Source organism: Oryctolagus cuniculus, chromosome 19 (assembly GCF_051225735.1).
Source record: "Oryctolagus cuniculus isolate XC-2025 breed Fujian yellow rabbit chromosome 19, ASM5122573v1, whole genome shotgun sequence".
NCBI classification, from domain to species: domain Eukaryota; kingdom Metazoa; phylum Chordata; class Mammalia; order Lagomorpha; family Leporidae; genus Oryctolagus; species Oryctolagus cuniculus.
Window position 1 is genome coordinate 54,763,621 of NC_142885.1, and position 26,873 is coordinate 54,790,493.

At 42.4% G+C, this 26,873-nt stretch overlaps 1 protein-coding gene across 1 annotated transcript in view; it reads right to left on the reverse strand.

Annotated features, from left to right (window-relative positions):
* Positions 1-26,873, reverse strand: part of MOSMO (modulator of smoothened) — a 64,746-nt gene extending 37,873 nt beyond the window's left edge. Inside the window, exon 1 of the mRNA XM_002711817.6 lies at positions 26,721-26,873. Coding sequence (XP_002711863.1) covers positions 26,721-26,826 — 106 coding nt within the window. The 5' untranslated portion in view covers positions 26,827-26,873. The remainder of the gene's footprint in view (positions 1-26,720) is intronic.

A 26,873-nucleotide genomic window follows, 5' to 3' on the forward strand; every position in this document is an offset into this window, starting at 1 on the left:
CCACTCCTAATCCAACTCCCCGCTTATCGCCTGTGAAAAGCAGTGGAAGTTGGCCCAACTACTTGGGCCTCTGCCACCCACTTGGGAGATCTGGATGAAGCTGCAGGTTCCTGGTTTTGGCCTGGCTCAGCCCTGGCTGTTGCAGACATCTAGGGAGTGAATCAATAGATGGAAGATCATTCTCTCTCTAACTCTTTCAAATAAATAAGGAAATCATGAAAAAAAAAAGTAGATTAGTAGTTGCTTAGGGCTGGGGTAGTTGTGGTGATAGATGAAGTGTACAGGGTTTCTTTCTGAGGTGACAGAATGTTCTAAATTGATTCTGGTAATGGCTGCACGATTCTGAATACACTAAAAATCATGTGATTATACATTTTAAAGGGGTGAGCTGTATGACATGTGCATTATCTTAAACAACTTAAAGAGAGGAGAGTTCTTCATGAGTAAGTTCATTTCTCATCCAATGTCATCTGATGTCAATTGTTACATAGAGTTTTCTTTTTCTAAACCTCTGAGGCTCCAAAACTTTCCTTCTACTTGGAACATTGTTACATAGCTTCCTTCTTTAGCCAATTCCTATTTGTTGTTTAGATCTTGGCTTAGATGTCATTCCTCTCATGCCTGAGGTAGAAGCACATTAAATGTGCTTCCACAATGTGTCCTTCCTGCTATTTCAATACTCTCCTCCCTGAATTCCAATTAACCATTGAATTGTCTATATCTCTCATTAAAACCAGCCTATTTGTTTTGTCTTGGCCTAGAGAAGGTAAATTATATTTATTTTAGAATGGGAAAAACTAAACATAAGTCAGAATAATTTTTAGGATTATCTGTTGGCTCAAAAGAGAAAAGGTCTGAAACTGCAGGAAACATTTAATTGTAAAGAATAATATTGATGTGTAATTTGCACATTTTGCTTGGAAATATGCACGAATGTTCACTCTAGGGAAGTTTTCAAATAGAAAAATAATGATATTTTCCTGTTAAGCTTTGTTAGACATACACATGTTTAACTTGACTGGAAAATAGAGTTTTGATTTTCAAATACGTTGGCTATATTTGAATCTTTCCTTGCAGTAATGTGTGATAGGTTCTGAATCCAGCATATGTCTATCCTTGGGAAAATCTGTAAAATCGGACCCCAAGAGAATACTAAGGCTCAGTGCATTTATATCAATTCTGAGTCAGGGGAAAAGACAGAACAGATAATGTAGATTCCATTTAGAGTATAAAATAACATGGTGATACCCCTGGGTAGATTTTCTTCAAACTTAAGGACTTCACAGATTAGGTATTGTGGTACAGCACATTATTTTGTAACTTGGGATACCTGCATCTTATAGCAGATTGCTGGCAGACTGAGTCCTGCCCCTGCTTCCGATCCAGCTTCCTGCTAGTCGGCCTGGAAGGCATCAGATGACAGCTCAATTCTTGGGTTCCTGACACCCATGTGGGAGACCTGGATAGAGGTCCTGGCTCCTGGCTTCAGCCTGGCCTAGCCTCACTGTTGTGACCATCTGGGGAATGAACCAGCAGATGGAAGACCTCTGTCTCTCCTTATCTCTCACTTTCAAATAAATAAATAAATCTGTAAAAAAATGGATTTAAATATTTTGTTAGGAAATTTTTAGAATCTGGGGATACAGTGGAAAGGATGGACTCGTGGCAAGAGGAATCTGAGAAAAGTCTTAAAAGACTATCATTAATGTTTGTGTCAAGCTGTTTAGCAATTTGATAACAGAAATCTCTACAAGATGTTCAAATAACTTTTTTATTTTATTTATTTGAAAGGCAGAATGACAAACAGAAAGAACTCTTCCATTCTCTGGTTCACTCCTCAAATGGGCACAATGGCTGGGACTGGGCCAGGCCAAAGCCAGGAGCCCAGAACTGCACCCAGTTCTCCCACATAGGTGGCAGGAGCCCAAGTACTCAGGTCACCTTCATTACCTTCCCAGGTGCATTAGCAGGGACCTGGATCATAAGTGAAGCACTCCAATATGGGATGCTGGCATTGCAAGTGGTAGCCTAACCTGCTGTGCCACAGAGCCAGCCCCCAAATAACACCTTGCTTGGAGGTTCTAGCAGGGGAGCACAGCTACTCATATGCCCTTGACTGAAGACTGGTCCTCCTCTAGCCGGGAAGGTCGTCCTCTCTGACCAAGCATGCAGCTTTGGGAGGGATGGACATAGATCCACGAGGGATGAAGGGGACACCTGCCTAGCCAGCCAGATCAGCCGAATCAACCCTGGCGATCAATGGGGTGACAGATGCCACAGCCAGATTGCCCTCACATCCCTCAAATAACATCTTAAAAGTGTTTAAGAAACCAATGCCATTTTTCTGTCCAAAGATTTAAGTGTCCAGAGTTCCAGGTCAATTGCCTGTTACACCATATTTTGAAGACAAAATTAATGGAGAAGTAACAGTTTTAAAATAGGAGAGTACTAGAGAAAGACAAAGAAGATTTTTACAAATCGTAAGACCTACAATAATATATGACATTAAGGTAACTTAGTTTTTCTCCTAGACAGATGATAAGACCAGAAGGCTGTAAATGGCAACTCAATTAAGTAACTATAGGCAATCCTGTTTTACTTTATGAATCATACATGTATCTAACACCCTAGACAAAAAATGCTTTCAAAACCTTAGGTATTTAAAATGTCAAGAATGTACATTAAACAATCTGCCTTCTCTGACTTTTTAAAACACGAACATTGCAGAAAGGGTAAAGGAAACAACACTGTGTGATATGTACTCATTCAAGTACATGAGAGGGAAAGAAAGCTAAGCTATGCAGGAGAACATAATTACATGGTTGTAATTTGTGTCATTTTTAGGAAAGTAAAGTTTAAAAAAAAAAGGAAATATGACTGAGTAGATTATATATAGCAATTCCTAAAAGAGGCTAAGTACAGTGAAAGGTCAATTACACGAGGAAACAGTTGTTTGAAAAACTGGTTTACAACATCCTTCAGATATTTATGGAGTATTAATGTGCTTTTGATGTTAAAAATCCTCTTTAAACTCCACAGTCTTGCAACTCACCCATTTTGCTGGAATGATTTTAACAAATATTATAACTTCTACTACTTATTGCAACTGAGTAATGACAACAAAGGACAGTATACAACTGGTTCTCCACATCTTTGGGTTCCACATCCTAAGAGTCAACCAATCTTGGACTGAAAATATTTGAGAAAAAATTTTATTTGTACTAAACATGGACAGACCAAATACAGTATAACAATTATTACTGTAGCATTTACATTGAATAAGGCACTATAAGTAGTCTAGAGAGGATTTAAAATAAACAGGAATTAATATGCAAATACTACACCATTTCATGTAAGGAACTTGAGCATCTATAGATATCATCTGCAGGCAGTCCTGTAACAACCACCCCAGGAACAGCTATATATACAAATGCATATCTGTGTTTGGTACAATGATTCCAGTCTGAAAACTTGATATAACAAAGAAAATTCTAGTAGCTTAATTGAAAATAATGATTTTGGGCCAGCACTTGGTGTTGCAGGTAAAGCTACCGCCTGCAGTGCCAGCATTCCCTATGGGTGCTGGTTTGAGTCCCGGCTGCTCCACTTCTGATCTAGCTCTCTGCTATGGCCTGGGAAAGTAGTAAAGGATAGCCCAAGCCCAAGCCCTTGGGTCCCTGCACCCACATGGGAGATCCAGAGGAAGCTCCTGGCTCCTGGCTTCAGATCCGCGCAGCTCCGGCCTTTGCGGCCAATCGGGGAGTAAACCAGCAGATGGAAGACTTTCTCTCTCTCTGCCTCTCCTGCTCTGTGTAACTCTAGCTTCCAATAAATAAATAAATCTTTTAAAATGATTTTTATTTATATCAAAGTTATTTATTATTTATTTATTTATTTATTTTGAAAGCAGAGTGACTAAAAAATCAAGAGACAAGAGATTTTCCAACTGCTGGGTCACTTTCCACAACCAGCTGGGGCTGCGGCAAGCTGAAGCCAAGAGCTAGGAGTTCCATCCAGGTTTCCCATATGGGTGGAACAGTCCCAAACACCTGAGCCATCACCTGCTGCCCTCCAAGTGCATTAGCAGGGAGTTAGATCAGAAGCAGTGTAACCAGGACACAAACTGGCACTCTGATATGAGATGAGGGTATCCCAAGAGGCGGCGTGCCACAATGCCTATCCCAATAATTAATTTAGATCTACACAAATCTAGTAACTACAGAAATTAGACTTCAAAACTGGAAAAGGTATCCATATATTCTTCCCAAAGGTTACGATTAGCTACCCATAATGAAACTTGTGAAGACTGTTCTCTGTTGTTTCAGCGAGGCAACTATCTCCAAGAAAAACAGAAAATTTCACACTGAGGCAGAAGAACTGAAGGCAAGGGGTAGGGCAGGAAGCAAATTAGAAATTCAATCTTCTTACCACTGCACAAGTGGAGTAGGTGTTTAGCAGCTTTCTTTCTCACTTCCCAAACAGAATCTCGTGTTTTGGTTTAGAAAAATCTAGTTTTGTCCTAAACTTTACTTCAAACCAAACATTAAAATAAAGGGCACTCCTGTAAGAAAAAACTTTCTTCATCACTCATAAATCTGAGAGAGGAGGTAAAAGGGTAGATAATAATAGCTGCCATTATGTTTTGAGAGATTACTTAGTCCCAGGCATGGTATTAAGTGCTTTATGTATGTTCATTTAATTCTCAAAACCATTCAGTGAGGAGACTGAATAACAGGCTAAATAATAAGGCACCAGCTTAAAAAACGTGAAGTTCAGTCATGAACCAGGTCTGATTCCACAGCTGTGCTCCAAGTTTATTATTCAGCAATATTTTTACAGAACAGTTAATTTTTCTCAAGTGTTTTTCCAGGGAATCGGAACCTTAGAAATCTTAGAAACATCAACAGAAATTTCTCATAAATGCTAACCTCCACACACACACAGTACATTCCCCCAAAATAGCTATTTTTGATGGAAAATACAAAAATAATTTTCCCCAGTTGTTTAGAACATTAATCCACTGAAAGGACTATAATACTACATTACAATCCTAATTCTGATAAAAATTACATGAGCACATTAACCTCACTGGCAATCTTGCTTTCTTTTAAAATTATATTGAAATCTCAAGCCTATATTTCCTTGACAATTTCTCTAGTGTGTTATGTAGAATCACATTGTAAAGCCACACACTATAAAGACAGTACAGAAATGATTAAAATAATAGAACTCCATTCTAATTCTGCTAATTTGAGAAGAGGGTTTTCAAATACTGTAATTTCAAAAACTTTGGGTTTGCTATGTAAGGAACTTTAAGAAAGATCCACTAATTCCTTCCTTTTTTTTTTTTTTTTTTTTTGACAGGCAGAGTGGACAGTGAGAGAGAGAGAAGAGAAAAAGGTCTTCCTATGCCGTTGGTTCACCCTCCAATGGCCGCTGCAGCTGGTGTGCTGTGGCCGGCACACCGCGCTGATCCGAAGGCAGGAGCCAGGTGCTTCTCCTGGTCTCCCATGGGATGCAGGGCCCAAGCACTTGGGCCATTCTCCACTGCCTTCCCGGGCCACAGCAAGAGCTGGCCTGGAAGAGGGGCAACCGGGACAGAATCCAGTGCCCCGACTGGGACTAGAACCCAGTGTGCCGGCACCGCAGGCGGAGGATTAGCCTATTGAGCTGCGGCGCCGGCCATTCCTTCCATCATTTTAACTCAGCAAAATGCGAACGGCAGCCTGTGTACCCAAGTTATTCACATATTTTCTTCCTTAATCATGTGCCTTTCAAAGGTCAGAGAGTTCATTTAACAACCAGTTATCATATCCTTGTTTTACTTCTATTTTTAGTAGCCTTCTTTAATGAATGAATCATATAAAAAACACAATTTACAAAGTAATACTTGTTTCCATATAACTCATGCCAAAAATGCAGATTTAACAATTGCATGTATCACACCAAATTACCACTAAGACACCACAAATTAAAAGTAGATTGCTGGGCCAGTGCCGTGGCTCAATAGGCTGATTCTCCGCCTTGCGGGCTGGCATACCAGGTTCTAGTCCCCGTCGGGGTGCCGGATTCTGTTCCGGTTGCCCCTCCTTCCAGGCTAGCTCTCTGCTGTTGCCTGGGAGTGCAGTGGAGGATGGCCCAAGTACTTGGGCCCTGCACCCCATGGGAGACCAGGATAAGTACCTGGCTCCTGCCATCGGATCAGCGTGGTGCACCGGCCGCGGCGGCCATTGGAGGGTGAACCAACGGCAAAAGGAAGACCTTTCTCTCTGTCTCTCTCTCTCACTGTCCACTCTGTCAAAAAAAAAAAAAAAAAAAAAAAAAAAGTAGATTGCCTATACAATGCAGCTCTCTACGTACAACTAGATTATCAATACAGACTTGGCTATATCAATACATACTATTTCCAAAAGTAATTGTGACTCTGACACTAGCTAAGAGTCAGGAAACTAGCTGTGGATGAAGTAGGAGTCATGAGTCTATAAAGAAAACATTGTCAGGTCATCTGAGACAAAGTATATGGAGGGTAGAGTCAAATACCCTTTAATTTAGGAAGGTCAACTTCAAAAGGTGGGCATAATTACATGGAATGAAATTCTTGAAGAAAAGGAGAATCAAGAGGTTAGGAACTTCTACTAGACGAAACCAATAAAAGAAAGGGGGTTACTAAACAAACCAGGATGAGGACGAGTGTTGTGGTGCAGTGGCTTAAGCAGCTATTTGGGACGCCTACATTCTGTATCACAGTAACTATTTGAGCCCCAGCTAATGCACCTGTCAGGCAGCAGTTGATGGCCCAAGTACTTTGGTCCCTGCCACCCACATGGGAGATCCAGATGGAGTTTCTGGCTCCTGGTTTTGGCTTTGTCCAGCTCCAGCTGTTGCGGCCATTTGGGGAGTGAACCCCCGGCTCTCTACATGTACCTGTACCTCTATGTCTATGTCTACGTCTACCCTCTACCCTCTACCTCTTCCTCTCTCTTATAACTTTGGCTTTCAAATAAATAAGTAAATCCTAAAAATGAAAAAGATATGGGGCCGGCACTGTGGCGTAGTGGGTAATGCTGCTGCCTGCACTGCCGACATCCCATATGGGAGCCAGTTCGAGTCCTGGCTGCTCCATTTCCCATCCAGCTCTCTGCTTTGGCCTAGGAGAGCAGTAAAAGATGGCCCAAGTCCTTGAGCCCCTGCACCTGCGAGGGAGACCCAGAATAAACTCCTGGCTTCAGATCGGTGCAGCTCCAATTGAGGAGTGAAGCATCGGATGGAAGACCTCTCTCTTTCTCTCTGTGTAACTCTGACTTTCAAATAAATAAATCTTTAAAAAAAAAAAAAGAAAAAGATACATAGGCCCATAAGAAAGTGAGTCAATTTATATGCCACCCTCCACATCCCACTGAAATAGCTAAACACCCACACATAGAGTTCTGTAGAAGCACAGGAAAATGACGAAGATGCCATCAACAAAACAATCACTAAAGAATTTCTAGGGGCCAACGCTGAGGCATGGCCGGTAGGGCTGCTGCCTCCTGCAGTGCCAGCATCCCATATGGGCGCCAGTTCGAGTCCTGGCTGCTCCACTACCGATCCAGCTCTCTGCTATGGCCTGGGAAAGCAGTGGAAGACGGCCTAGGTTCTTGGGCCCCTACACCCACATGGGAGACCTGGAAGAAGCTCCTGGCTCCTGATCAGCACAGCTCCAGCCGTTCGTTGCGGCCACCTGGGTAGTGAACCAGTGGATGGAAGACTCTCTCTCTCTTTCTCTCTCTTCTCTCTGGCTCTCCTCTCTCTGTGTAACTCTGACTTTCAAGTAAATAAATGAATCTTAAAAAAAAAAAGAGAGAGAGAGAGAATTTCTAGGATGTATAAAAGAAAAAACAGGTTCACAAAAAAGGAGTAAGTGCCTCTGCGGCATCTATATCAAGATGCTGTTCTTCATGAAAGAAATGAATGGATTCTTCTCAAAAACTCACTAAAACCCCAAGCTCAGAGAAAGCAGAGGTCCGTGGGTAATGTCAGTAGGACTTGGCCATTTGGTACAGCAGATGACTTTTGCACCTCAGACTTCATCTGGTTATGAATTGCTTGAATGGTCAACTTGGGCATTTGCCAAAACAGGCTCCTAAGAAAGGTAGAGAGCAGTAAGAAAGAGGTGCTGGATAAGAAATAAGAGTATTTTAGATAACTCTGGGCCAGTAAAGGCACAACAGAAGTACTAACAATTTACAGAGACAAAGTAGTGGTAATAACAACAATAATGATGATGAAAACAGCACAGCAGGGAAAACCCTGCAATATACCTAACATCTCTGATAATGACGAAGGTATTCACACTAAAGGATAATTAAATCTTAAATATAGGACAGCCAACTTAAGGCAGACATCTTACATAGTTCCTGGAGTAACTCTCCAGAATTGCCAGATGACAGCTACCTTTTGGATAAGAAGTTAGATATTTAAAAAATCCTCTAAAGTTCCTAGGATTAGTTTTGTATCAGCAACATTTCAACATGTAAGAGACTGTCTTCTGATCCAAACCCACTCGATCTTGTAGAATTCCTAAAATGAAATAATAAGCATACACATGATTATCTACATTTAAAATTCACTGCCAGGGCCGGCATTGTAGCATAATGGTTTAACCCACCACCTGCAACCCCAGCATCACATATGGGCACCAGTTAGATTGATCCCAGCAGCTCCACTTCCAATCCAGCTAGCTACCTGCTATTGCACCTGGGAAAGAGGTGGAAGCTGGCCTAAGTCCTTGGGCCCCTGCACCTATATGGGAGACCTGGATGAAGCTCCTGGCTCCTGACTTCTGTTTGGTCCAGCCTCTGCTGTTGTAGCAATTTGGGGAGTGAACAGGCAGGTGGAAGATCTCCCTATCTCTCCCTTTCTTTCTCTGTAATGCAGCCTTTCAAATAAACAAATATTAAAAAAAAGATTCACTGCTATGGTTTCTTAAGTAACCAATTAATGATTTTTAACATCTAAATTAAACTCTCATAGTGGTGTGGGCATTTATTCTAGAAATTAAGATGCTCATGTCCCACATCAGAGTGCTTGGGTTTGATTCCTAATTCCAGCTTCCTGCTAAAGCAGACCCTGGGAGACAGTGGTAATGGCTCAAGTGGCTGGGTTCCCTTTACCCACATGGAAGACCTGAATTGGAACCCCAGTTAGTGTACTGAGGTGGAAGGCAGGAATCCAAGTTATGGCGGTACAGTCACAGTATAGATATAGATGATAAAATGATACAAGGCAGTCAGATAGAACCCCATGATATATCCTAGTTTAAAAATGTCAGATTGTTTTTAGTGACTGTATGGTGGGTAAATCATGGCAACATTTATATTCTATGTATCAAATGTTATGAGAAAAAAATAAAAAATAAGAAAAATTAAAAACAAATTGATGAGCTTAATCTATTTACTTATTTAACAATAAGTTACCATATATGCCTGTATTGCATAGGTACTTCAGACACATTAGTTAATTCTTACAACCACCCTTCAAGGTAAGGGTTTTATCCCCACTTACAGATGAGGAAACTAAAACTCAAAGAGGCCAAGTAGGGGCTGGCGCTGTAGCGCAGTAGGTAAAACCTCCGTCCGCAGCGCCACCTTTCAGACACATTAGCCGAAAGCAGTATGGGAAGCAGAGCAGCCGGGAATGGATCCCAAGCACTCTGACATGGAATGTGGGCATTCAAAGCAGAGGTCCAACCTGTTACACCACATCTGCACCACTAAACTTTTTCTAAGACTTCAACATATCATATACACTCACTTTTATTTTAAACTAAGAGATGAGAATCAAGAATATGAAAAAAGAACATGGTTATTCAGTCAGGGAAAATAAAGGATAAGCATTTAGGTGATTTTTTCAAGTAGAACCCAGATTTCAACGTAAATATTTTTAAACTTAAAAATACTCAATTTTCACTGCCTCAAACCTAAACTGCCATATGAAATATTTTTTTCCATACTCCATCAAACCATGGAGACTCCCTCAACAATCAGTAACCATTCCATCCCAGACTAATGGCTCCTCCCGTGGGTTCTAATGAGAAGCACTGGCTTCAACCTTCTCCTTATCACCTTGCTTCTCCATGGGAGAGATCATTTAAGTTCATCATCTCCCCCAGATTCACCTCCCTGCAGCACACCGCACAGATCACACGCACATTCATGTACTCACACACATCTTCCTTGTTTCCACTGCATTAACTCTACCTCCTCAGGTTATTCCACTGCAGGAAATCTCCTCAACATACATTTTCTGTTAATTCCTCCTTTCTTCTGCTGATAGAACAATTTGTAAGAAAAACAAAACCACCCAAAATAGTGCTGACAAATATAAGAATCTCAGTGAAGCATCTGATTCTTATATAAAAGGAATGTTAAAAGTTTTGAAGTCAAACAGATAAGGAATCAGAAAAATAAGCTACCTTTTATTCATTTTTTTAAAAAAAAAGTTTAACTTTCACATTTTTTAAAAGTTGGAAGTGATTGTATGGTAGCTGGCCCTCATTTTCCAAATGAAAGCCAACTGATACATCTTAAAAAAATTAAGACTGAATTCTATGAATACACAGCTACTGTACAATCATTTGGTATATTTAATAGAAGTAAAATATTCATAAAAAATGAGGTAAGAATACTGGGAGGGCCAAATATTCCTGTCTCCTGAATGGTAGCCCCTTTCAGCTTGAATATTCTCCTCATTTCAAACAATACATCTGAACCAAACCCTTCACTTTTATAATCACCTCACTGTTCAAAATTCCCAATCCTACTCCCTGATCTAGTTTCAAAATTCTAGTGTCAAATGTAACACTTCCCTTTTTCTGTCACATGCAACATTGGATTGAATACTACTTAAGATGCAAACATCAATGAATCACATCCCCTGTTCTCAAGAACTAAGAAAAAATAAAAAAAACTATACTAGAAAATAAAGTGGGTAACACACAAATAACCATAATACAGATATGCTATCATGAAAAATGTCCAAGGTGTTACTGAATGGAAAAAAAATCACTTTAGGGGCCAGCGTGGCATAGTGGGTGAAGCTCCTGGCTCCTGGTTTCAGCCTGGTTCAACCCCAGCCATTGTGGCCACTTGGGGAATGAACCAGCAGATGGAAGATATCCGTCTCTCTGTCTTTCCCTCTATCTTTAAAATAAACAAAATAAATCTTTCTTTAAAAATCACTTTGGGGGTCTTGTGCTGTGGTACAGCAGGTTAAAGCCCCAGCCTGAAGTGCCAGCATCCCATTTGGGCACTGGTTCGAGTCCTGGCTGCTCCTCTTCTAAGCCAGCTCTCTGCAATGGTCTGGCAAAGCAGTGGAAGATGGCCCAAACCCTTAGGCCCCTGCACTCACGTGTGAGACCCGGAAGAAGCTCCTGGCTTCTGGCTTTGGATTAGCTCAGCTCTGGCCGTTGTAGTCATTTGGGGAGTGAACCAGCGGAATGGAAGACTGCTCTAACTCTTTCAAATAAAGAAAATAATTCTTAAAAAAAAAATCACTTGAGGTAGGAGATTAAAAACAGGTTTATAGTTGAAATATGCTTGAAAGATGGGTAAGAAATGGATAAAATAGGGATGAGAAGGGATGGAAGAGCATTTCAAGCGAAGATTGGACATAAGCAAAGACTTGGATGAGAAAGAACACAGATTGCTTCTAGGAAACAAAGTAATAAGGGGTAGAATGGAGATCAATGGAGAGAACAAAGTCGGACCTAACACTGGAAAGGTAAATCGAAGCCACACTGCGAAACTCACTGGGTGCCTTTTGTTTATGGAAAACGAAGAGCCACTGAAAGCTTCCAGGACAAGCACATGCAGTGGTTAGAATCTGCTGTGTGACCTTGGTCATGGAACTTCTATCTCTGTGGGCCTAATAAAAGGACTTATAAAGGGATGTTGTAGAGATTGAATTAGTTCATATATGTGCTTAAAAAAAAGTATCTGCTGTAAAGCAAATGATATTAAGCAGTACTATTATGATGTTTGTCCTTTAGAAAAATGAGCAACAATGTTCAGAAATGGACTGGAATGGAAATTTCCGTGTCTTCTACTTTCACTCATGCCATTCCACCTTCAAGGATAGTACTGCCCAAGTCTTCTAATTATTTAAACATTCATTATTAAATGTTATCTGTGAAGTTCAAATCCACTTCCTCTTTCCATGTGATCTTATGTATCTAATTTTATCTTTTCAGAGTATAGGTACTCAAGCTTAAAATACATTTTTCATTTATTTAAATATAACTCCTATGAATATTCAGTAAAGGATCCTTACTGCAACATTATCTGGAATGAAGTCTGTGTTATACAGAATACCTATGGGAAGACTGGGGAATGTTCACGTAAGTTAAAAATGTATTCTATTAAAATGATGGTCCTTTATAAATGAAATGGTAGTCTAAGAGGCCTTAGAAAGTACTGTGTTTGGAATTTACGGGACAGGTCAGAGCAGAACTGATCTGAATGCGGCCTATCTATTTTTAAAAAGAATTTCTCTCATGATAGCTGAAAGTAGACCCAACAATGTTCCATATAAACCATTTACTGTGAATAAATGGTAAACTGGAGGGGAAAATAAAATTTTGCTCTTCCACTTTCTCATTTGACCCATCAACTGCATTTTTCTTTACTTCTATTTAATCTCTAACTAGAGTAATACATAGTCCCTAGTTGAACAGACCTATATTAAAAACCAACAGCTGCCTTTTTGCTCAATATACACAATGGCAAATGTCAAAATGCCAAATGTAGCACTTTATTTATAGTAAAGCTAGTATAAAGCAACACATTTAAAAAGTGCAGCCTTTTCCTCCTAATTAAAATAAATAAAGCAGTGATTCAAAGAAATGTCAGCTTTCTTCAAAACTGAATTGGAGGAGCTGGCACTGTGGCATAGTGGGTAAAGCCACCGCCTGCAGTGCCAGCATTCCATACGGGCACCCATTTGAGTCCTGGCTGCTCTACTTCTGATCCAGTTCCCTGGTAACAGCCAAGGAAAAGCAGCGGAGGATGACTCAAGTGCTTAGGCCCCTGCACCCATGTGGGAGACTCGGATGAAGCTGCTGGCTCCTGGCTTCGGCCTGGACCAGCCCTGGCTGTTAAAGCCATTTGGGGAGTGAATCAGCTAATGGAAGACTTTATCTCTTTCTTGACAGTAATATCCAATGCATATGCTCTTCTTTTTAAAAACTTATTTGAAAGGTAGAGTGACAGAGAGGAAGAGACAAAGATCTTCCATCAGCTGGTTTACTCCCCAAATGCCCACAACACTTGGGTTGGGTCAGACCAAAGGCAGGAGCCAAGAACTCCATCCAGATCTCCCACATGACTGGCAGGAACCCGAGTACTTGGGCCATCATCTGCTGCCTCCCAGCCCCACTAATCAGAAATTGGATAAAGAGCTGAACTGGGCATCCCAGGCGGCAGCTTAACCTGCTACACCATGATGCCTGACTCCCTCCAGCCCCAACCCCGCCATATTCTAAAAGCAATAAATCTCAAAGAAGCACCATATTCAATTTGCTCACTGCATATTTAGCAAGGATCTTCCGCTGTGTAAATCACAGTTAATGTGAGAAAACTGTCACAGTAAATTACTATATTATTGAAAAGTGATTTTGATTCAGGTACTTACTTTTACTTACCCTGATATTCAAAGATTTCTGAGTTCCCTCGTGGTTCTTACCTAGCTCCTTTAATATGTCTAGAACAGTTTTCTAAACACCACTTTTCATTGGTCTACAGTCAATAAGGGATGAAATAGCCACTACTTCTACTCTACTGTTACCAACTGGACGGGTTTTGTAATTACTAAACTTTTTAGTAGTTAGCTGCTTACTTGGCCAAGAAACCATAAAAAGTACTTGGAAAAAGTGTGTAGTTTCAGAGCTTGAAATTAAAACATTCTGTCAACCAATAAGATGCCATGTTTACATAAACCATCACCAACAGGTAAAATTGCAAACATGAGATTTACAACTATACAATGTCACTAATATACAACCTAATCCCTTGGGTTACATAGAAAAGGATGTAAAATATGGTTGCTATGTAAATAATTATCCATTCAGGTTACACAATGAAGCTTTTATTTATAATTCAACAATAACAATTTTTAAAATTTTGTTTATTTACTTGAGTGGCAGAGAGAAAGAACTCCCATATGCTGGTTCATTCACCAAATGGCCTTAAAGAGTCAGTGTGGGTCAGGCAGATGCTAGGAACCAAGAACTCCATCCTGGTCTTCCACATAGGTGACAGGAGCCCAAGTACTTGAGCCATTTTCTGCTGCCTTTCTAGGCATATTAACAGGAAGCTGGATCGGAAGTGGACCAGTATGGATCGAATCGACAATGATATGGGATGCCAGTGTCACAAGCAGTGGCTTAACCCACTGCACCACAATGCTAGCCCTCAGCAACAATTTAATAAACAGTAACACTTCATTATGTATTTCAATTTTCCCTGTAAGATGATGCAAGATGGCCCACTGCTTAAGTATGTACTGAAAGGGTGTATGGGAAAAACAAACTCACAGTTGCATTACAAAAGCTAATAGCCAGGAGAAATTTTATTTTATTTTTTTAATTTACTTATTTGAAAGGCAGAGTTACAGAGAAAAAGAGAGAAACAAAGAGGGAGAGCGATCTTTCATTTCCTGGCTCACTTCCCAAATGGCTACACTGGTTAGGCTGAAGCCAGAAGCCTCGTACTCCATCTAGGTCTCTCATGTGAATGGCATGGGCCCAAGCACTTGGGCTATCTTCGTTGCTTTTCTAGGTGCATCAGCAGGGAACTGGATTGGAACTTGGGCAGCTAGGACTAGTCTACGTGGGATTGGGATGCCGGTGTTACAGGTGGCAGCTTAACCTGCTGCACTGCAACACTGGCCCACAATTTCATCTTACGACTAAAACCAAACCTTCAGTTATATTACTTGCTAAGTTTCAATAAAGAAACAGTTCTCGTTTATTTCAAACTTATTTTTAGCCTTTGTGGTAAGACAAATTTGCTCTCTTGATGCTCCAACTGGAGTGCTTTATATAGCCTACCAGTTCTTAACTATAACCCTTTATCTTTAGAAGTTATCTTCTGCATTAAGCATCTTTCACAATCCACTGCTGTTAGTCATTAACCTATACAGTAGATAAGGTTGAACCTGTGTAACTATTGGAAATGCTGAGGTCTTAATCAGATCTGAATGACAGAATTTTTATTAATAAACCTTCAAATGCAACTTGTCTTTTTTTTCACCATAGAAAATATTTTATTTTAGTTCTCCCAAAAAACTTGAGGAGTTACACTGGGTTTGAAGGGAAAAAAGGCCAACTTAAAATACAAAAAAAAAAAGTTTTCATTTGGTGAGAGCTGAAATCAATGCACACATTCTCACCAAACATGTGTCCTGTGGAGCTCTTCGTGCTGGTAAGAGTCTACCAGGCCAACCCTTCACTGCCCTCATTGCTTGCGCTTGGCTCTTTTCCTCTCCCTCTCCCTGCCTTCAGCTTTTCTCTTTGCCTCTGGTTCATTTATACTGGGTAGCCCATGTGGATCTAGAAGAGTCCATTTGTCTCCATTTTCAGGGCCGGCGCTGTGGCGCAGCAGGTTAACGCCCTGGCCTGTAGCGCCGGCATCCCGTATGAGTGCTGGTTCGAGACCCGGCTGCTCCACTTCCGATCCAGCTCTCTGCTATGGCCTGGGAAAGCAGAAGATAGCCCAAGTCCTTGGGCCCCTGCACTCATGTGGAAGACCCAGAAGAAGCTCCTAGCTTCTGATCAGTGCTGCTCCGGCGGTTGCGGCCATTTGGGGAATAAACTATCAGATGTCTTTTTTTTTTTTTTTTTTTTTAAGATTTGTTTATTTATTCGAAAGTCAGAGTTACACAGAGAGAAGAGAGGCAGAGAGAGAGAGCGCGCGCGAGAGCGAGCGAGCGCTAGGTCTTCCATCCGCTGATTCACTCCCCATAAATAAATTAATCGCTGGCCCCATAAATAAATCTTTCAAAAAAATAAATAAAAAAATTTGTCTCCATTTTCATGTCATCTTTTTCTCTCGGAAATGTTTGGTACTATCACAGTTGCTGTCTCTAACATCTTTCAGTAAAACATCACTGTGAAGTTTCAGAATACTGTTAAGTCCGCTGAGCTCCTTTGGAGCATTCTTTTTTCTCTTTCCAGTATGCACCTTCCTTTTTCACTTACTCCACAAGCTTTCAGCCATATTTCACCCAAAAGACTCCCAAATGCGCACACCATAGGCGATCACGCTGACTGGATCACCGTACTTCCGTCTTCCGGACAGCGCTGAAGGCGCAACACAACTGAGGGTCAGTAACATGGCAACTCATTAGCTAGCTAGATAGATGGCTAGAAAACAGTGGGGCTGAGACTTGACAACCTGCTGATTTGTCCCAAAACTTATGCACCCTTTCCACAAAACTAGGCTGCTTTTCACTTAGAACATTTCCGTAATCTGTTCCAGAAATGTGTCAGCCCGTTGCACTCCTTGGTTTTGGTGCTTCCATGTGTCCCATTAAGTTTCTATTACCCCATAACTGACTATGCAGTCTCTGTTGCCAGATTGGACCCAGCTGGGTTTCAAATACAGACACACCATGTTGCCTTATATCTCTTTTTGGAACAAGGTAGGACATAAATAAACACAATAGATGATACAAAAGAGGAACACTAAAAAAATTCAGATGCTTTGATCTTCTATATAATAAGTAATTATGAATAACATTTGAACATTTACTGTCTTGGATGATGTGATAATCCTTTATATGCCGTATACTATTTCCTCACAACTGTCCTTTGAGATAAGTATATCACCTCCATTTTTATAGCTGAGAAATCAAGTTACATGACCCACATCATAAAGCTAATTAAAAAGGAATCCAAGAATCAAATCTAGCTATGCCTCTCCAAATCCCACAGAACTATTTTACTACACTGTAACTCTAATACAAACCCAGTGCTTACTAAGAAAGGAGCTAAACACTGTTGTCAGTCACACCAAATTGAACACTGCAAGAATGAGGTGACCATTACTACGCCAATTTTGAAAGCAGCTCCAGCAGCCCAGTAATGTAGGATTCAGTAAGTATGGCTAGGCTGATGACTATCTCAGCAGTCACCACTCTGTAATTTCTTTTCCTGAATTGCCTTCTTTTCCTGATTTCCATGTACTCGTGTCTTTTAGCTATGTTCTTTGTTCTAAATTCCCCTTCTCGAAAACTTCTGGGTCTACTACCTTATACCTTTCCATCCTGAAGTGGTTACATTTCTGTTGATAATGGCAAAAAAAGAAGGAAACATTGTTAAGAAAATCTATCTCGTATTAGAAAATCTGGTCTACACTAAGAAATTCTGTATTATACATGATTTCAAACTTCTAAGTACATCCTGTGAATATGTAAAAAGGCTGATATTTCAGTTTTTAGTCAATGTTCTTTACTACCTGATATGCTGAAACAAATAATAATGATAATGTCACTTTTTAAACAAAAAAAAATTTAAAAGAAGTCTTTGGGGGGTTGGAGTGGTGGTGTAGTAGGCTAAGCCTCCACCTGCGGCACCAGCATCCCATATGGGCGCCGGTTCATGTCCTGGGTGCTCCTCTTTTGATCCAGCTCTCTGCTTATGGCCTAGGAAAGCAAAAGATGGTCCAAACACCTGGGCCCCTGCATCAGCGTGGGAAGACCCGAAGAAGCTCCTGGCTCTGGATTGGCCCCAGCTCTGGCCGTTGAGGCCATTTGGAGAGTGAACCAGCGGATCAAAGACCTTTCTTTCTGTCTCTCCCTCTCTCTGTCTGTAAATCTACCTCTCAAATAAATAAATTTTAAAAAATTAAAAAAAAAGAAGTCTTGGTACCACTTTACCATTATGAAATTTTATTCTTGGAAGTAAAAGAAACATACTTGTCCAAATATCCATCAACTAGTGGATTAAAATGTGGTCTGTTAATATAATGGAATATTATTTGGCAATAAAAAGAAATACAAACTAATATGGATAAACTGAAAATATCTGCTACGTCACAAAGGACTACAAATTGTAGACTGTATTTCTTAGTTTTTAAACAGTTATATCTTTATATAAAGATATTAAGGGGGGAGGGAGAGGGGAGAAGAGAGAGGGATAGAGGGAGAGAGAGAGAGAGGGAGAGGGAGAGAGAGAGGAGGGAGGGAGGGAGGGAGAGGAGAGGAGGAGAGAGAGAGAGAGAGAGAGGGAGAAGAGAGGGAGGGAAGAGTAGAGGGAGAAAGGGAAGGAGGGAGATAGGGAGAGGAGGGAGGAAGGGAAGAAGGGGGAGGGGGAGAGGGAGGGGGAGAGGGAAAGAGGAGAGAGTGGGAGAGGGAGGAAGGGAAGGGGGGAGGGAGGAGAGAAGAGAGAGAGGAAGGAGAGAGAGAGAATGTCTTCCATCTTTCCATCTGCTTGTTCATTCCCCAGATGGCCACAATGGCTGGGGCTGGACCAGGCCAAAACTAGGAGCCCAGAGCTCCATCCAGGTCTCCCTAGTGGGTGCCAAAAACTCAAGTACTTGGGCCATCATCTGCTGCTTTCCCAGGCACATTAGGGAGCTGGATAGGAAGAACAGCCAAGACTCAAACTGGCCCTCAGATATGGGATGCTGGTGCTGCAGGAAGCAGCTTAGCTCACTTTGTCACAACACCAGCCCCTCTTTTGTTTTTAAAACACAGATTGCATTTCTATGACATATCCAGAATAGCCAATCTCCAGACAGAAAGTAGACTAACGACTGCCGGGGGTGAGGAGGCTAGGGGCACTGGTAAGAGGTCTGGTTAAAACATTCATTCCGGGCTAATAAAAATATTCTAAAATTGACTGTAGTGATACTGGCACTCAATTTTGTGAATATTCAAAAACTATTGAACTGTATGCTTTAAATGATGAGTTTTGCAATATGTAAATTGTATCTCAATAAAGCTGGTAAAAAAATTTACTAGAACTCAAAAACCATTGAAGTTTTATTGATCCCTTTTAAATTAAAGATGATAGAATCTAAAACTTTTTGACCTCGCAGGTAACCAAATTCTGTCCTCTCTACAAGTCATCCCCAAAGCAATGACCAATATCTTAAGTTCTAGATAGGCTTAGCAGCTGATGTTACAGATCTCTCTTATGCCAAAGCACTCTTATGATCATTAAAGCTGTCACAGTTCAGGGGAAAGTGCTTATTTATAATTTCCAGGTATTCCAGGATCTGCTTGGGTGGCTTGTAATTTTAATATTTCAAATTAAGGACCACCAAGCTATAGGCCAGAATCTACTTGCAGATCTTCAATTTTCAAGAGAAAGACGTAAGGTACCACAGTCCTTTATGTGTGGTTTACCAGCATTTCCTGTGGAGAGGGTGGCAGGAAGCAGGATGGGAAATGACTCCTGACCCCAGGTCTTTCACTTCCCTAAGTGCCTGCCAATCTTTAGATCTGAGGGAAAGGATCCCTCACAAAAAGTCAGGCACCTCCTAGTTTAAACAGGTGAGGCTTTCTCCTTATTCCTGATCTTTCCATCCATGGGGAAAGGAGGGACAAAGGAAAAGGAGAGAAGCCTGTCAGCACAACTCTTTGCTTATTTACGTCCCCGCCCCCAAGCCTCCCAGCACAGGTGACTCACTCAACTAGCAGTTTCTGAGACAGAAATACAGGGCCCAACTGTTTGCCCTTGGGAGTATTATCTCCTTTGTTCTTTCATAGTACAGTCTTATAAGGGTAGGTCCTCCAGTTCTGCCTAGATTGGACAGTTAAGACAGTTCAATTTTTAGGTCTGATGGTAGGAAACTGTTTCCAAATGTTAAGTCACTTTCTCCAATACTCTTTTTTTAAAGATTCATTTATTTGAAAGGTAAAGGGGCCGGTGCTGCAATGTCGTAGGTTAAGCTTCTGCCTATAGTGCCAGCATCCCATATGGGGACCAATTCAAGTCTAGTTGCTCCTTTTCTAATCCAACTCTCTGCTGTGGCCTGGGAAAGCAGTGGAGGATGGCTCAAGTGCTTGGGCCCCTGCACCCACGTGGGAGACCCAGAAGAAGCTCCTGGCTCCTGGCTTTGGAATGGCAGCTCAGCTCTGGCAGTTGCAACCATTTGGGGAGTGAAACAGTGGTTGGAAGACCACTCTCTATCTCTCCCTCTGTCTGTGGCTCTGCCTCTCAAACAAATAAATCTTTAAAATAAAATAAAATAAAAAATGAAAGGTAGAGTTACAGACAGGGAGAGAGGGACAGCGAGAGCAAGAGAGAGATCTTCCATCTGCTGGTTCATTCCCCAAGTGACTACAATGGCTAGGGCTGGGCCAGACTGAAGCCAGGGGCCTCTTCCAGGTCTCTCATGTGGGTGCTGAAGCCCAAGCATTTGGGCCATCTTCTGCTGCTTCCCCAGGCACATAAGCAAGGATTGGAAGTGGAGCAACCAGGACTCATACTGGTGCTCATATGGGATGCATAGTGTTGCAGGCAGCAGCTTTACCCACTACACCACAACGTTGGCTCCACTCCAATATTCTCTTTATCAGTAATAAAGGTTTTGCCTGTTTACCTATTTTCTTCTTCTTAACCAGTTCAGAATATATGTAGGGAAGAGAGTGTCAGTTTTTGAAACCTCTTAAATACTAACATCCCACCTAAACAATTTTAAAAGAACAAGAATGAAAATGTTTTCAGGAATATACTAGCCTTAACTTAGTTATGACAGACTATAATGTGAATATGATAATCACCCTCTAGAGAAATTCTGATTAGACATAAGGTAGAGTCTCTTTCATGTACTTGAAAGAGACTTTCGGGAAACATCAGGAAATCTGCATAAAGAACACTAGGCAAATCCATCTAGGGTGCTTTAGGATGGTGTAATCCTAAATGGACACTGAAATCCTTGCTGAAAGGAATGATGCCTCAATAAAGGAATCTGGATTAGACGTAGTTTGGCGGGGCTGGTGCCATGGCACAGTAGTTAATCCTCCGCCTGTAGCGCTGGCATCCCATATGGGTGCCAGTTCCAGTCCCGGCTGCTCCTCTTCCAATCCGGCACTCTGCTGTGGCCTGGGAGAGCAGTAGAGGATGGCACAGTTCCTTGGGCCTCTCACCCACATGGGAGACCAGGAAGAAGCTCCTGGCTCCTGGCTTCGGATTGGCATGGCTCCAGTCGTTGTGACCACCTGGGGAGTGAATCAGCGGACAGAAGACCTTTCCCTCTGTCTCTCCCTCTCACTGTAACTCTCTCTCTCAAATAAATAAATAAAATCTTTACAAAAAAAAAGAAGTGGTTTGGCTTAACTGTTGTTTTTGTTAAAATAACAGTAAAATGTCTTTTCCACAAAAAGTCTGTCTCCATAGGGATGAGAAAAGTGGCAGTGAGATGAAGAGACTTACACAAAAGGGTATTACTTTAAAGACGGAAATCCAGGAGCCAACACTGTGGCGTAGGCTAAGCCTCCACCAGTGATGCTAGTATCCCATATGGGTGCAGGTTTAAGACCCTGCTGCTCCACTTCTGATCCAGTTCTCTGTTAATGCTCCTGGAAAAGCAGCAGAAAACAGCCCAAATGCTTGGGGTCCTGCACCCACATGGGAGACCCAAAAGAAGCTCCGAGCTTCCAGCATCAGTTTCAGCCTGGCCCAGTCCCCACCACTGTGGCCATGTGGGGAGTAAACCAGCTGATGGAAGATCTCTCTCTCCTGTTCTCTCTGTAACATTGCCTTTCCAATAAATAAAAAATACATCTTTAAAAAAAAACAAAACAAAACAAAACACTTCTTTCCCTCCTCTGTTTTTGGCAAAAATTCCAGCCATTGAGGAATATTAACCTTATTTAAGATGAACAAAAGGTGTGCATAAATAAGATACAGGTTATACTTCAGGGACAAGCTCTCTTGAAGGAAGCCTTTGTAGTCCTCAAATTCAAATGTCATGTGCAAAGCACTGAAATGTAGGGAAAACTGTGGAAATGATTATTTTGCATCAGCCAAATATAAAAAGCTAAGGAATCAAATCAAGTAATGATGTCACTGTGCTTGAAAAACTATAAAGCACTACACAGAATCAAAGATATTGCTGTTGATGATGCATTCCAGTAACCAGCAGAAATCTGACCTCAGTACAGATTTAATGTAATTTTGCCACTATATTTATCTACAACTCAACATTTTTGGCTAACAGAAACTGCTAAGGGCCCTTATCCTAGTGCCTCTCCCATGAACACTCCTCATACGTATATTATATATTTGTTTCATCCTACCTTCAACAGTTTGTACATAACGCACAAACTATTAGGACAAGTACATGAAATGTTACGACACCCAGGTGAAATAAAAGGAACATACTTCACATGTGGACTAACACAATCAAACTAAAAGCTCTGCCAGTCTAAAGTATGGCCCGTATTCATGGTAACACAGCTCATCAGTTGGGATTTTAGAAGGATACTCTGCTCTGTTTTGGTGTTTTGTTAATATTTTAATTCATTCTACTGCCTTGCAAGCAGAAGATGAGGAAGACAGAGATTAGGAGATGGCAATGAGACCGGAAGAGGAGGAACAAAGTAAGGGTGACGGATGAAGTCCACATCCAAGAGGGAAGACATTTAACTTGTTCTAAACTTGGTCTTACTATTCTTGATGTTTCCTTACTTACACATCATCTAATAAAGAAACCGTGCCATTTGTCCCAGTAATGAGTCTTGGGTTTTCATTTCAAAACTGGGATTTCGGGGGCCAGCACCATGGCACAGTGGGTTAAGCTGCCTCCTGTGATGCCAACATTCCACATGGGTGCAGTTGAAGTCCTGGCTCCTTCACTTCCAGTCCAGCTCCCTGCTAATGTGCCTGGGAAAGCAGTGGAAGATGGCTCAAGTGCTTGGGCCCCTGCACTCAAAGGCAAGACCTGGACACAGTTCCAGGCTTCTGGGTTTGGTGTGGCTCACCCCTGGCAATTTGGGGAGTGCACCAGAGGATGGAAGATCTCCCCTCACCAACTCTTCCTTCCAAATAAATAAATATATTTTTAAAAATGGGATTCTGATTTTTTTTTTTTTTACCATTTATTCATTTATTTGAAAAGCAGAATGAATGCAAGTTAGAGAACAAGAGAAGTCCTGTGTACTGGTTAAATCCCCCAAATGGCAACAGCCAGGGTTGAGCCAGCTAAAGCCAGGAACTTCATCTGGGTCCTCAACATGGGTGGCAGGGGCCCAAATACTTGGTCATCATCCACTGCCCTCCCAGGCACATTAGCAGAAAGCTGGCTTGGAAGCACAGCATCCAGAACTCAAACAGGCCTCTGAAATGGGCTGCTGGTCCCCCATGCAGCAGCTTAACCTGGCCTTTGACATCTATTCCTAAACCAGAATATAATAATAATAAACTTGTATTGAGCACTTACTTGCTGTCAGGTACTGTTCTCAGTGTTTTACATGGATCACCTCAGTTAATCACGACAACAATAGTACCAATAAGATGGGTACTATTATTACCTCTACTTTATAGAAAAGGAAACAGAAACATGGAAAGGCTAAGCAACTTGCCCTAAAGTCACAGAGCTAGTGAGTGATGAAGTCTGAGTCCTCAAACTTTCCCTTCACTGCAGTGCTCAGCCTTTTGGCTCCAAGACTACTAGTTTCAAATTATATTTTAGGCATTTAAAAAACTGCAGTAAAGTATCACAATTAAAACTTTTATAGACAGAGAGGGCCAGCATTGTGGCAAAGTGGGTTAAACCATGCCTGTAGCACTGGCATCCCATATGGGTGCCAGTTAGAGTCCTGGCTGCTCCACTTCTAATTCAGCTTCCTGCTTATGCACCTGGCAAAGCAGTCGAAGATGGCCCAAGTTCCTGGGTCCCTGCACCCACGTGGGAGACCCGGAAGAAGCTCCTCACTCCTAACTTGAACCTGGCCGAGCCCTGCCACTGTCGCCATTTGGGGAGGGAACCAGTAGATGGACAACCTCTTTCTGTAACTCTGCCTTTCAAATAAATAAATACTTTTATAAAAAGCTTTTATAGACTGAATTTAATACTGAAAGGAACAAACACATTAACTTTTTGCTGCCAGATTAACTCACTTTTGTGCAGACCTTGGAATAAAGCTATCCTGTCACCTCTGAGATCCTATTTGAACTTCTTGTAAACGGTTCATTGATTTGGAAGGTGTAACTCTACACTGATCTTTTAAAACTCACGACTGCATCTGTCTACTCAGGTAAAAGTGTACAGTGAGCACAGAAACTCAAGCAAAGGCCAGGCAAAGTTTGGGTGCATCTCACCACAGCTCACAACAGTAAACAAAGGAACCTACCATGCTCCTCATTTGGTTTATTAGGGGGTTGGGAGAGGAGGGTTTACTGCCTGACACAGTTAAGGTAACAAGCATGGTTAGAAAAGGTTTTGAAGTTTTTCTTACTGTTCTACTGTCTCCTATTAGTCCTGTTCTAGCCACAGAATATTTACCTGAGGGCTATCCTGAGATATCAAGGGAAACATTAAAAATCACCTCCTCCACTGTACTTCAGCCACACCACACAGCCCCACTGTTATATTCCAGACCCACAACCCTTTGCATTCCACTTGGCTCTATCAATCATTTCACTCTGATCACTTCAATTTTAATGTGTCCACTATTTCACTGACCATAAACCAACCACTATCAACTGATCAATCCATCAGCTCCATCCTTTTTGCACCTTCACTATTTACCCAGCTGAGATTTCATGAGCAACCATTACAGTAATACTTTTGCCAGCACCCAAAAAACCATGGCTCCTCTGTCATTCTGTTCCATGTAGCTGGCAAACCCCAACCCTGAATGAAGCTTAGGGGTGGCTACATCAGCATTCTTGATGTTTCCTTATTTCCAAGGACTTCTGGAATATTCAACAAGGCAGGCAGGGCATCACACCTATACGTTCATTGCCACTAATTTCAATGAGGCTAAACAATCCTACTCCGTCACCAGCTGGGACGCTCCTCTGCAACTACTTTCCCCCCAACATCTTCTACTTCCTTCAAGCCCTGGACCTCTGTCCCTCCCATATCCATGGCAACTCATGATGACGACTTCGCCCCCAGATATGAAGACGTCCTACTCATCCTACCATGCTTTCTTCTCAGGACTGTTAAGCCATTACTTTCCGCCTTCTACCCCATAGTTCCCTCTCTCGACTGTATCTTTTCTGTGGACAATTTATCTATTGGGATTCCACCTAAAATCTCTGCAAAAATGAATCTTCTGCTAGAACATTCAAACTCTTCTGCCTCTACAAGCTTATAAAGCCCAAATAAAAAAAGCAGTCACAACGTACACGTATAATCAGAATAAAACAATGAACTGGATGCTTCACATGGAACTGTATGGCACAAAGCCTCCACTAGCACCAAATTTTAAACAAGGCTGACGCTTTCCTTAAGAGCGTTACAATTAACAGCTCTGCTAAAACTCCACAGGCAAAAAAAGTAGCAGAATTTTTCTGAGTGTTATTTTAATAAACCAGTAAACCTGACAGCATAATTTTGTGTTACAAGGTCTAGAAAAGGGGAGAGAAATAGGAGGGGGGAGCAACAAATGTCCCAGCTACCTTTTTTTTTTTTTAAGAGCTAAAAATACTGCAGGATAAATACAGAACCCTAAGTAATACTTAAGAAGTTTGACAGCGCAGTGATACATTTTCATAGCAAATTACTCATTGTGGACTTGGCACCCCACCCCTACCCTCATATCCCCTTCACCTGCACTGAACAAGCAGTTAAAAAACAAGACCACCCCTTAATTTCCAGAAGTTCCCCCACCAGCTGTGCACATTAATTAAAGGTTTGGACTCACAGGTCTGTGGGAGAGAAGGGGGAGAGTGGGAGAGAGAGGAGAGGGAGGTGGCCCAACCTGAGCATTCACCTGGGATACCCTTCGGCAAGATGCCCGCCTCTTTCCCCGAGGGCACCACCTCTCCTGCCTACGGCCCCGCAGCACCCACGCCGCCGCCGCCGCCTGCGACTCTGATGTGTTATTTAATTTTGTAACTACTATTAAGAGCGCCACAGCATTTTGGGGAGGATGCGCTGAAATCAAAGATGCTCCATAAAATGAAGTTTATTATTAGTATTATTATAGCTCCCGGGCCTAAAATAAAGCAAAAATTATAACCACATACACTTCAAAGGGTAAAATCGGAAGCCACACGCGTTTCAAACACGGCCAAGCCGGCAGGGGATGGGCGGGCGGTGAGGGGGCTCCGATCCCCCGGCCTCCTCCCACTACCAAGCCCGCCGAGTGGGTGGGTGGGCGCCCGCCGCAGCTCCCCCGGGGGTGGAGAGACCCCCGGCGCGGCCTCCCCTCGCCCAGCAGCTCGCTCGCCGGAGCCTCAGGTTCCCCCCCAGGCGGCAGGCGGTCTCCTCCCGTCTCCTCCCTTGACTTTTTCTTTTTTTCCTCCTTTTAAAAGCCAGGGCGACCGCTTGTTCCTCAGCTCAGGTGGCTGCCCCCTGCCTTCCCCGGGCGGACCCTCCAGCCCAGCCCGGGTCTCCTCCGCCACTTTCACTCAGCCTGGGGGTCCCGCTCGCGTCCGCCGCTTCCTCCCCGCCAGCCTCTTCCACCCTCAGCCCCAGCCGCCCCTCTTCTCTCCGCCCCCAGCCCTCCAGCCCGGGTCTCCGTCTTCTCCCTCAGTCAATCCCCCCTCGCCCGCCGCTCACCCGCGGACTCCCCGGTGTTGATCCAGTCCGGGTTGGCGATGCTGGCGATGGCGAAGATATCGGCGGCCAGAAAGAGACATCCTGAGATGATGGTCAGTTTATCCATCTCCCCGCCCCGCTCCCCCCACCCCCCGAGCCCCGGGCAGACCGCGG